Source organism: Oryctolagus cuniculus, chromosome 7 (genome assembly GCF_964237555.1).
Source record: "Oryctolagus cuniculus chromosome 7, mOryCun1.1, whole genome shotgun sequence".
NCBI classification, from domain to species: domain Eukaryota; kingdom Metazoa; phylum Chordata; class Mammalia; order Lagomorpha; family Leporidae; genus Oryctolagus; species Oryctolagus cuniculus.
In genome coordinates this window covers 150,835,453-150,847,094 of record NC_091438.1, presented here as the reverse complement: position 1 = coordinate 150,847,094, position 11,642 = coordinate 150,835,453, and the positions used below count along the sequence as shown (strand labels likewise).

At 56.7% G+C, this 11,642-nt stretch overlaps 1 protein-coding gene across 1 annotated transcript; it reads right to left on the bottom strand.

Moving 5' to 3' along the window:
- Window positions 1-250: 250 nt before the first annotated feature.
- RNF186 (ring finger protein 186) lies at window positions 251-1,499 on the bottom strand. The gene has a single exon (XM_008265780.4). The coding sequence runs from the start codon at window positions 1,302-1,304 to the stop codon at window positions 630-632; it is 675 nt and encodes a 224-aa protein (XP_008264002.3). The 5' UTR covers window positions 1,305-1,499; the 3' UTR covers window positions 251-629.
- Between the last annotated feature and the right edge of the window lie 10,143 nt (window positions 1,500-11,642).

The following is an 11,642-nucleotide window of genomic DNA, read 5'->3' as shown; positions in this document are numbered from 1 at the left end:
CAGCAGCGGAGGCATCAGCTTCTCTCCTTCCCACCCTGTGGGTGACTCAGTGGGAGACCCAAACAACCAGGACCTCAAGCGAGGAGAGGGGGTGGGCACAATGGCCAGCACTGGAGGAAGCAGAAGCCGACTCCCGGTGGGCGTCCCGCTTCCCAAGAGGGAAAATGTGTAACAGCCAGCAATGGGAACAAAGTGCCATCAAACCAAACCAAATCAAACTAAAGCAAGGAAATAACAAGGGCCACATCGGTTAAAAAAATAATAATAAAAAGAGTCCCGGTTCTATTTTGCTCTGCAGCAGGACCAATATTTTCCATACTTGCATCAGGTTCTATAAAGAAAAGCCAGGAGCATTGGAATAAGAGGAACAGGAGGCCACCTTGGAGCGTGCCGGTGGTCGGTGCCTCCTTCCCACCCCGCCAGGTTAGCTGCGCTGTCCCCAGGGCAGGTGCGAGCCCATCAGCCCAGGGTGGCCTTGTTGACCTGATTTGGGCGTCTGGGCTTCCATGTGCAAGTGCAGCTGGCGGGCGATCCCGAGGCATCCAGTCTTAGCTCGCGGCCCCTTACCCTGTTCCAGTGGAAGTCACAGACCCAGAGCGGGCAGCAGGGGCTGCCCAGGCCCGGGGCACTCAGGCGATGGAGGCGATCTCGCTGTGCTTCTGCTCTCCGCAGAAGAGAGTCCTGGGGGTGCCCAGGCTGTGGGGGTGGCAGCAGAAGAGCAGGGACATCAGCAAGGCCAGGGCGATGATGAGTGCCAGCACCCACCGGATAACGCCTGGGTAGATGAAGGGCAGGATGACGAAGATGAGCAGGGCCAGTAGGAGCAGGTGCGCAGCCAGGCGCCGGGCTGCCACGCGGTTGGCACTCACTGTGCCCGGCCCGTCCTCTCCCACGGAGCTGGGGAGCGCCGTGGCTGAGGCAGCTGGGCCTGTCAGCTCCTGAGGACAGAGCTGCACCTCGCGGCACGGCTGGGACAGCCATCCCACCACCTCTTCCTGGTTGCGCAGGCTACCGATGAGGCCCCCAGGGACGGCCGTGAGCTTTCGGCACAGCGGGCAGGTGATGGACCAGGCGTCTTCCTGCACGCACAGCAGGAGCTTCAGGCAGACGGCACAGAAGGTGTGCTGGCAGCTCAGCAGCTTGGGCGACCGGGCGAAGCTGTAGGGTTCCCGGCACACCAGGCACTCCAGCTCGCACTCCACGGAGCCGGGGGGACCGCGGCTGAGACCTGCGGCTGCTACGGCCGTGGTGGTGGCGCCTGCCAAGACTGCCTGGGGCTGCTGCAAGCCCTCGGCACAGGCCATTCTGGGCACGGAGCAGGCAGGTCTCAGCTGCTCAGCGCCCGAGCATCCGCCGGGAGCGCCTGCTGGTGTCGCTGGGGCCTGGAGGAAGTCCCACCCGGCGCTGGAGGTTCCAACTCCCCTCCGGCTCTCCCCCGGTGCCTGCTCACAGCAGCTGTCTGGCACTCCTCCGCTCCAGGGCTGCCCGGCTTGTTTCTTGGCATCTGTTGTTATTATTTCTCTTCTCCAGACCTAGGGTTAATCAGTAACTCGCAAGCCTGGAGACTTTGAGTTGCCAGATAGGCGGGCTTGAGGGGGCGGGACTTTCCTGTTGGGGCCAGGTGCCAGATGAGTGTCCAGAACACGTGGCCCCTGAGCTTTGGGATGCATCAGCACCCACTCAGCCTGCCCAAATGCAGATTCCTAGGACTCAACCCCAGAGACCGAGACAAGGTCTGAATAGGATGGCAAAAAGCTACACAGTAAACACCGTGTCGCTTCTGGCCTGCAGGTAGGTGGGCTGGTGAAGCAGGGAGAGGAAAGAATTCTCCCACTGGGCCGGGGTGGAGGACATCCAGCCAGATCCAAACCAGACCACCCACAGCCCACGGGCATTTAGTACCTTCAACCCCTTGTGGTCTCAGCATTGTACCAACAGTTAGCAGATTCGCGAGCATCTCCCCGGAGCTTTGCTCTGCCTAAGTGCCGGGTCACAGGTGCCATTTGTTGTGTGTGTGTGTGTGTGTGTGTCTGTGTGTGTCTGTGTGGGTGGGTGGGTGAGTGACGCCACCGTATCCCCAGCAGTAGGAGGAACAGCTGCCACTGTTCATTTGGGCCTATTTTGAGCCAAGCCGTGTCCTCATCTGTGAGCTCCTGGAGGCCTGGCCCTGACCGGAAGGCCTGGAGACGAGGGCAAAGTGTGATCCGGGAGGCCGACTGGCTGCCTGCCCAGAGGCCTTCCACAGGGGCGGGAGCTTGTGCAGTCTCCCAGGGCCCAAGGTCAGGTTCGCGGTCTCCCGGGACTCCTCGCTCTTGCACAGGCTGTCGGCCTGCGGGCAGCTGACTCATGCTCACAGGCCCCAGGTGCGACTGACAGATGTGTGAGCCTGTTACCGTGCCTGAAATCCGGCCCGCAGGGGTGTGGCGCGTTCACCCCCTCCAAAGCCCCTCTCAGCTCGGCTCTCCTTTGCTGCTTGTGGCACCTGCTAAGGGTCACACAGTGTCCAGCCCTTGTCCTCAGCCCGAGGGGCAGGCACTGTGGGGCCGAACCCTGTGTGCTGACATCACCCCTTGACGGAGGCTTTCCCCTTTGTAGAAGGGCTTCTGCCTTTTTTTTTTTTTTTTTTTAAAGATTTATTTATTTGAGAGGCAGAGTTAGAGACAGAGAGGGAGCTTTTTTTTTTTTTTTAATTTTTTTTTTGACAGGCAGAGTGGACAGTGAGAGAGAGAGAGAGAGAGAGAAAGGTCTTCCTTTTGCCGTTGGTTCACCCTTCAATGGCCGCCGCGGCCAGCGCACTGCGGCCGGCGCACCGCGCTGATCTGATGGCAGGAGCCAGGTACTTATCCTGGTCTCCCATGGGGTGCAGGGCCCAAGGACTTGGGCCATCCTCCACTGCACTCCCTGGCCACAGCAAAGAGCTGGCCTGGAAGAGGGGCAACCAGGACAGAATCCGGTGCCCCGACCAGGACTAGAACCTGGTGTGCCGGCGCCGCAGGTGGAGGATTAGCCTATTGAGCCGTGGCGCCGGCCGAGAGGGAGCTTTTCCATCTGCTCTTCACTCCCCAAATGGCTGGGCCTGGGCCAACCAGGAGCCAGGAGCCAGGAGCCAGGAGCTTCTTCCAGGCCCACGCGGGTGCAGGGGCCCAAGCACTTGGGCCATCTTTCACTGCTTTCCCAGGCGCATTAGCAGGGAGCTGGATCAGAGCAGTGAGGACCAGAACCAACGCCCATATGGGATGCCAGTGCTGGTCCCAGGACTTCCACCCGTTAGACCCTCTGAGTGAGGATGCTAACACGTCTAGAGGCACACCCCAAAGACTCAGAGTCCAGACCAGCTGATGGAAAAGCAAGAGGATTTATTCGGCATCTGTGCAGACGGGCCTCCTGAACTCGGGAGTCCAGAGAGCGCCCCCAGCACAGAGCCACACGGTTTATATACCCGCAGCGACCAATCAAAAGCTCTATAGTGTCCATGCACACAGCAGTCCAATCCGCGAGCTGATCATGTGAAAGGCATGCGTCTTCTATCCAATCAGCTACGGGATCACATGGGAGGCATGCACCTCGTCGCCATTTTGTTGTTTACTTCTTTAGCAGTTCCTTTCCCTGCCAGCGCCATCTTGTTCACCCTGAGGGGGACAATGTCTCGCTCCCTTTGTTCCCCTGGAGGGAGAGCAGCGTCCCGCTTCCCACACCGTTATTTGAGTATTAGGAGGCATACAAACTGGGTTAGGTCTTAGCACAGCCAGGCACAAGTGTCGCAGCTAGCTAAGCATAGGGTCCCTTATTTTTATAGCTGCACCTAATTTTAGCTTTGGGGGAAAAAGTTTAGGGCTATAATTTTTAAACTTTAATTTTATTTGGGGCAAAGGTGATTTCTTATTTTTAATAGTGTTAGCTTAAGTCACTCCATCTTGGTTTGATTTTTAAGGTTCTTCACCCCCACCCCCACCCCCACCCATAAACTCTCCTCCACCTGCAGCTCAGCTAAGGGCTGTTTCTGCCCATCCTTGTTTCTTCCTGGTGAGGCTGAAGGGGCTTTGGCCTGAGCAGTGGGCATCTGTCCCCATGTCCCCAACCCATTTCCTCCTTTCTGGGTAACAGAGGCCTGCGTTCATGACAGTCAGCCACCACACCCCACTGCCATTCCGCAAGGGCCTGTGGGGTCCCTCTGTCGCTCCAGCCCTGTGGGAGGGGGTGTCGATGTGGTTCGGGACCAACTGCAGCAGCAGGCTCAGGCACAGGTGTGCGATCCAGGCCCAGCCGAGGAGATTCCACTCTGAGACTTCAGGTAGAGCTCTTGAGAAGTTTCTCTTTCTGTGGAGTTTGAAGGCTAAAGGATGGGGCCCTGGGGGCTGCCGGGACCACCGTGTGCAGAGAACCTGCCCAAGAGTGAGGGCAGCATCCAGGAAGATGAGAAAGGAGCTGAGAAAGTCTGACGACCTTGATTGGACACCTGGATCCAGCTATGCCTGAAGCCAGAGATATAGCTTTGGGATTTTCAACTACAGTAACCTCTTAAACATACCCCAGGGTGGGCATTTAGTAGTCAAAACACCAACATCCCCTATCAGAGTATGTGGGTTTGATGCCTGCCTCTGACTTCCGACTCCAACCTCCGGCTAATGCAGACTGGAAGGCAGTGGTGCTGGCTCAAGTAATAGGGTTCCTGCCAGCCACGTGGGAGACCTGGCTGGAGTTCCCAGGCCCAGGCTAGTTTGGGTCCATTCTGGCTCTGCCATTCTGGGCATCTGGGGGAGTGAATTGGCAAATGAGCTCTGTCTCTCTCTTGGCCTCTCAGATAAGTAAATGAGGCCAGCACTGTGCCATCTGCAGTGCCAGGATCCCATATGGACACTGGTTCGTGTCCTGGCTGCTCCACTTTCCATCCAGCTCCCTGCTAATGTGTCTGTCTGGGAGAGCAGTGGAGGACGGCCCAAGTCCATCCTGGCTCCTGGCTCCTGGCTTCGGATCAGCCCAGCTCCATCCATTGCAGCCATTTGGAGAGTGAACTTCATACCCCCCTACCCCGTAACTCTGCTTTTCAAATAAATAAATAAATTTTTAAAAATACTTATTTAAAAATAATAATTAAAAAACACCTACCCTGATTTTCATTCTTGAGTTGGCTCGGGTTGGATTTCTGTGCCTTGCAAGTGACCTTCTGCTTGGAGAGAGACAGAAGCCTCCCCTCGCTTTCCTACAGGGTCAAGCCTCATGCGACACTGAGACTGTCAGTGGCCAAGAATGACCTCATGTCTACGTGTTCCTAGGCCATGCTTTCGCTGACATTCTCTCCCATTCCTTTCTGTTTGCCAGATTCTAAGGAGGGCGATGAAAAGCAACTTGTCGAACCACATTCATTTATAACGAGAAAGAACAAATCAGGTGGTTTGCGCAGTGGCGTGGTCGGCTAGGTCGGTGGCCCCGTCTCCAGGAGCCAGCTCAGTGGGAAGCCAGGTTAGAGCAGGTTGCTGGGTGAGGCTCGCTATGGGAGGTGAACATCTACTGAATAGCCATTGGGTGTTGTTGGGCAACCAGCATTGGAAAACCTGTTGTCTGGAACAATCCAAATGTCACAGAAATGCATGAAGTCAAGTGCGCATGATCCTTTCACTGTGACCCCTGAGAAGGACTTGCTGTTGACAGCTTCGTGGTCATGTGGCCACCTTAGGGACTTGTGTCTGAGAGCTGTCTCGACTTGAGGATCACCTGCAATCAATGGCCTCACGGTTAGAACTCCACCTCCGGTCACTTTGCCAGCGGTGTGAGCTCGGGCAAGGATTTCAGCCTCCTTGAAGCTGCTTAGCTTTTTGGTTTGAGGGAACAGAGACGGTAGGAAATGACCGAAGGTGACTTAAACCTCTTCCCTCCATTAAAACTGGAGGGGAGGGGGTTAGGGAGGCTCTGTTGTTTATGTACCCTGGGGTGTAACTGACCTGGGTGTCCTTGATCCCCTCCCAGGGACTCTTGGTAAAGATACTCAAGTGGCCGGTTCAGCCAGAACTTCTAAGAGAAGTGAAGTTGGGCGGGGCCCGTCTCTGGGGCCAGCAGGCGCGTCTCTGCAGATTGGAGATGTCCCACTCCTGCGGCGCCCGCACAGGGCTCCCTGGTCTCCGTGTGCTCGTGCTCATATTGGAACCCCGGCCGGAAATGAGTGCTTCCAGATCTCCCGACAACACCTCTGCGTGTTTCGTGTTTCAATTGCTGTACAAATACGAGCTTGCTCATTTTCAGAAGGAAGATTTTATTTTATTTATTATTATTTTTTTCTCCTTTGAAATGCCGTGTCTTCCATCTCTGGCTTCTCCAGGCTCAAGTTGGAGAAGCCCCGGGGCCTCCAGGTGGGGGTAGAATTTCTTTCTTTCTTTCTTTGTTTTTTTTTTTTTTTTTTTTGACAGGCAGAGTGGACAGTGAGAGATAGAGACAGAGAGACAGAGAGAAAGGTCTTCCTTTGCCGTTGGTTCACCCTCCAATGGCCACCGCGGCCGGCGCGCTGCGCTAATCCGATGGCAGGAGCCAGGTGCTTCTCCTGGTCCCCCATGGGGTGCAGGGCCCAAGCATTTGGGCCATCCTGCACTGCACTCCCTGGCCACAGCAGAGAGCTGGCCTGGAAGAGGGGCAACCCGGACAGAATCCGGCGCCCTGACCGGGACTAGAACCCGGTGTGCCGGCGCCACTAGGCGGAGGATTAGCCTAGTGAGCCGAGGCGCCAGCCTGGGGGTAGAATTTCACACGCAGCTGCAGGTGGGGAAGCTGGAGCCGGGGTGGCCCAGGGGAATGGGCGTGAAGGAGACACCGCGCAGGTCACCACAGAGCCAGGCCCTGAGGAAGATGCTGAGCTTTAGGTCCTACAGGCGGGCAAGGAGGTGGGAGGTGATGCCAGGAGACCCAAGTGTCTGATCCACCCCTGCTCTCTGTTGCTGGTTGGAACCCCCACCCCCAAACCCCAGTACTCAGGCGGCTGCAGAGAGCCGGGTCCCCACCAAACGCCCCCGTGCCCCTCAGGACCTGCGCCCGCGCACAGCCTGCGTGACTGCGCGGCGTCCCCTCTCTCTCCGCCCCACCTGCCTGTGGACGCCTGCAAGAACGCTCAGCAAAGCTCCGAGGGGCTGAGCGGCACAGAGCGGGAAGCGAAGCCCCGGGAATGTCTGCGTTTGTCTCTGCTTCCTAGAGCCTCCCACGGATGTGTCTTTCGGGGCTGTTGTGTTGGCTTTCTTCAAAGGATGCTCCGGAGTTATGCAGTTTGTGTGTATTCGTGCGTGTGGCCGGGAACCTCGGCCATGGCTGTACTCGGGGTCACGCATACGCAGCAGGGAAGATTCTGTCTTGGGGAGAAGCCCTGGAAGAAGCTTTATGCTTCCTCTGAGGACAGATTGTATCGTCCACACTGCTCAGGATTCTGAACTGCCTAATTGACTGTTTTCCGTTTTTGCTTTGACCACCAGGAAGCTCAACCATAGAGACAATGAAATATCACGTTGGACAGGTGGTGCTACATTCCATCCCCATCCTCTCAGTCTGCCCCTTTTCTAGTTTATGGAGTACCTAGTCCTGCTGTCTGGTGGTTGATGTTGGCATTGATATTCCATTTACATGCATTTTCTTTTTTTTTTTTTTTAAATTTTTTGACAGGCAGAGTGGACAGTGAGAGAGAGAGACAGAGAGAAAGGTCTTCCTTTGCCGTTGGTTCACCCTCCAATGGCCGCTGCGGCCAGTGCGCTGCAGCCGGCGCACAACACTGATCTGATGGCAGGAGCCAGGTGCTTCTCCTGGTCTCCTATGCGGGTACAGGGCCCAAGTACTTGGGCCATCCTCCACTGCACTCCCGGGCCACAGCAGAGAGCTGGCCTGGAAGAGGGGCAACCGGGACAGAATCCGGCGCCCCGACCAGGACTAGAACCCGGTGTGCCGGCGCTGCAAGGCGGAGGATTAGCCTAGTGAGCCGTGGCGCCGGACCCATTTACATGCATTTTCAAAAAATTATTTATTGGGACCAGCGCTGTGGTGTAGTGGGTAAAGCCCTGGCCTGTAGTGCCGGCATCCCATATGGGCGCCGGTTCAAGACCCGGCTGCTCCACATCCAATCCAGCTCTCTGCTATGGCCTGGGAAAGCAGTAGAAGATGGACCAAGTCCTTGGGCTCCTGCACCCACGTGGGAGACCTGGAAGAAGCTCCTGGCTCCTGGCTTTGGATTGGCACAACTCTGGCCATTGCAGCCATCTGGGGAGTGAACCAAAGGAGGGAAGACCTCTCTCTCTCTCTCTCTCTCTGCCTCTCCCTTTCCACACTCTGCCTATCAAAGAAATAAATATATCTTAAAAATATACAGAGGAGAGGCAGGCAGACAGACAGACTGAAGTCTTCCATTTGCTGGTCTTCTCCCCAGATGGCTGCGGGGCCAGGCTGAAGCCAGCAGCCCAGAAATCAATCTGCGTCTCTCCTGTCGGGGGCAGGGAACCACATGCTTGAACCATCACCGGGTGCCTCCCAGGGTGCACCTGCGCAGGAAGCTGGACCTGGAAGCAGAGCTGGACCCAAACGCAGCCACTACGATGGGGGACGCGGGCGTCCCAGGTGGCACCTTAACTGCTACGCCAAAGCCTGCCCTGCTCATACGCATCTCCGGGACATAATTCCAACGTTTTTCCGATTGTGGAACATGTGGAAGCAGAAACGCAAGAGCAAAGAAATGAAGGAAAGCAGTGGAAGAGTCCGGAAACACGGGACAGAAGGCGGCGGTGGTGGGGAGAGTGTGGGCACGCACCTGTCCCCTCTGGCGTCCTCGGATTAACCCCCTGGGCTTCCACCCCCTCGGACTCGCTGTTCTGGGTACCGCAGGCTGGGAGACGACATGTGCCTCCCTCCTGCCTCTCCTCTGCTCGTCACATTCCAGGGAGCTCAGGCCCGGGCTGGGCTCTGCACTACTGAACCGTGCAGAAATTCATCCTCCCACCTCCCAGTGGCCGGTGATCCATTAAACTGCTCTCCAGGGAGATCAGCCCAAGGTCCGGAGGGGTCCTTTCCTCCCCAGGTGGTCCGTCCTTGCCTTTGCAGAGGGCCTGGGAAGGAAGGCGCTGGGCTGGAAATAGCTGAGGGTGCCGAGCGCCAGGGGCCCCGAGTCGGGGCCGGGAGGGCTGTGTTTGAGTAGGCCGGCGGGTTTGCGTTAAATCTCAGCTGGGTATCTTGGGGTGACCCCTTGACTTCTCTGATTTCCTGTTCCCTCAGCCGCCTAATGGGGAATGCAAAGGTGCTTGTCTCAGGAATCCAGAAAATTCGATGCAAGCTGGTGTAACCCACCAAGCAAGGGTGCTGTTTTTTTTTTTTTTTTTTTTTTTTTTTAATTTTTAAAATTTTTGTTTTTGGCTCAAGTGACCAAGAAGTCCAGAGCTGGCCTGGCGTTGGTGTGTTCAGACCAGGTGGCTCTCACGGAAGCTACCATTTGTCGTGTGCTTTCCTGGATTGCTCATTTATTTACTCCGCACCACACACCCGAGAAGTAAACACCATTACTGCCTTACGGATCAAGAAACTGGGTCACACAGGAGACGTGCAGGGCCAGGCTGTGCAGCCAGGGTGCCACCTGGGGAGTCCAGATCCCGAGCCGGCGCGCTAACCACTCAGCCTCACTGCCTCCTTGATGAGCCTCCACCCACCCACCCCCGCTGCAGCTTTCTCTTCTGACCTCAATTTCTTTGTGTACTTTACAGAACTGCACCTGCCCCCAGGCTCGGCACAGCCGCCTTCCCAGGCACGGCCAAGTTCTGTGCTGCCCAGCCGCCCTGCTACCTAGGGTGCAGAGGGCGCCAGCAGGCAACGCTGCCTTGCGGGAACAGTTTGCTCATGGATCCAGCATGGAGCCCAGCGCTCTGTGTTAGTGATCACATGCCCTCGGGGTAACGAGGGAGCCCCGGACACGCGGCACTGCCAGCATTGCCACCATCGGCCTGGAGCCCCCAGGACGCATCTCTTTAGGCCCCTAGTCACAGCGCTGGGAGGTGACCACTCGGACTCCCGACTTCCAGGCCACATTGGGCTTGCCAGTCTCTAGCCGGCTGCAATGCACTCTGTTCCGCCCCCTTCTCCTGCCTCTCCCTGACGCCCCAGACCTTCCACGGTGGCCTCTGCAGTTCACGGGCCATTATCAGTCAGAAGCCCCACGCCTCGCCCTCTTCCCTGGGGTTCCCTCGCTCTCTGGTGCTTACACAAACTGGGCTCCCCCCAGGGCTCTGCTTGGCCAGCTGCCTCCCATAGCTTCTGTACCATGGGGCCTGGAGGTGGCCAAGAGGCACCTTTACTCCTTATAGCCATGTGCACACTGGCCTCCCACCCCTGAGAGAGAGAGAGAGAGAGAGAGAGAGAGAGAGAGAGAGAGAGAGAATATCCTATCCCCTGTTTCACTGCGATAGCCAGGTCTGGGCCAGGCTGAAGCCAGGAGCCAGGAGCTCTCTCCAGGTCGCCCACGTGGGTAGCAGGTGCTCAAGCACCCGCACCATCCTCTGTTGCCCTCCTGGGCACGTGAAGCTGGATGGGACGTGGAACGGCCAGGACTTAAACTGGCACTCCAACACGGGCTGCCAGCGTTGCAAGCTGCAGCTTCATTGGCTGTGCCCCAAAGCCAGTTCCCATGTTTTGTTGTGACCCATAAGCATACGCCACACTGTCAGTGTCATACATCCAATTCTTGACCTACCTCTTCCTGTTTTTCTGGCTCATTCTTTTTGGTATGCAAATGGTGATGATCCTTGGACATTGGAACCTTGGTGTTCCTATTGGGGGTTCATGGGCTCTTGTCCCTAATATCCTCCCTCCTCTTCCTCCCCAGCTACGGGTCCATGGTCAGTTAGCACAATCACCAGCAAGCAGCTGGATCCAGTCCTGCAGGTTTTCCGTGCCTGTACCAGGCTGAGGAGAACACACAACCACACTGGGCAGTCTGACTTCACCTCAACCTTGATCTTCCAGGGGCCTTTTTTCATTTTGACTTAAAAAAATTAAAAAAAATTTTTTTTTGACAGGCAGAGTGGACAGTGAGAGAGAGAGAGACAGAGAGAAAGGTCTTCCTTTTGCCATTGGTTCACTCTCCAATGGCCGCTGCGGCTGGCGTGCTGCGGCCGGTGCACCGCGCCTATCCGAAGGCAGGAGCCAGGTACTTTTCCTGGTCTCCCATGGGGTGCAGGGCCCAAGCACTTGGGCCATCCTCCACTGCACTTCCTGGCCACAGCAGAGAGCTGGCCTGGAAGAGGGGCAACCGGGACAGAATCTGGAGCCCCGACCGGGACTAGAACCCCGGGTGCCGGCTTGGCAAGGTGGAGGATTAGCCTAGTGAGCCGCAGCGCCGCCCCCAGGGGCCTTTCAAAGCCCTCTTTGTTGCAGGGGTCATTCATTCTTCCTTCTCTAGATGGAACATGTCTGTTTCCTTTCCTCTGTTCTCTCCTCAAACCCCCACACTCCCTGGTTGCTTACTCTCACTGTTGACTTTGCTGTCCATTTCACTGAGATATTGAGATACTTAGAAGAGAGCTTGCCCAGTCTCCCCACCCCCATCTGCTCCCACACCTCCCCCTTCCCTCCTGTTCCCATAAACGGGCATTTGTGCTTCCAGTTAAATTGGATCCCCTCCCCTTGAGTCTGGTCAAGGA

Coding starts and splice junctions, on each gene's coding strand:
- RNF186 (XM_008265780.4), bottom strand. CDS start 1,304: ATGGCCTGTGCCGAGGGCTTGCAGCAGCCCCAGGCAGTCTTGGCAGGC.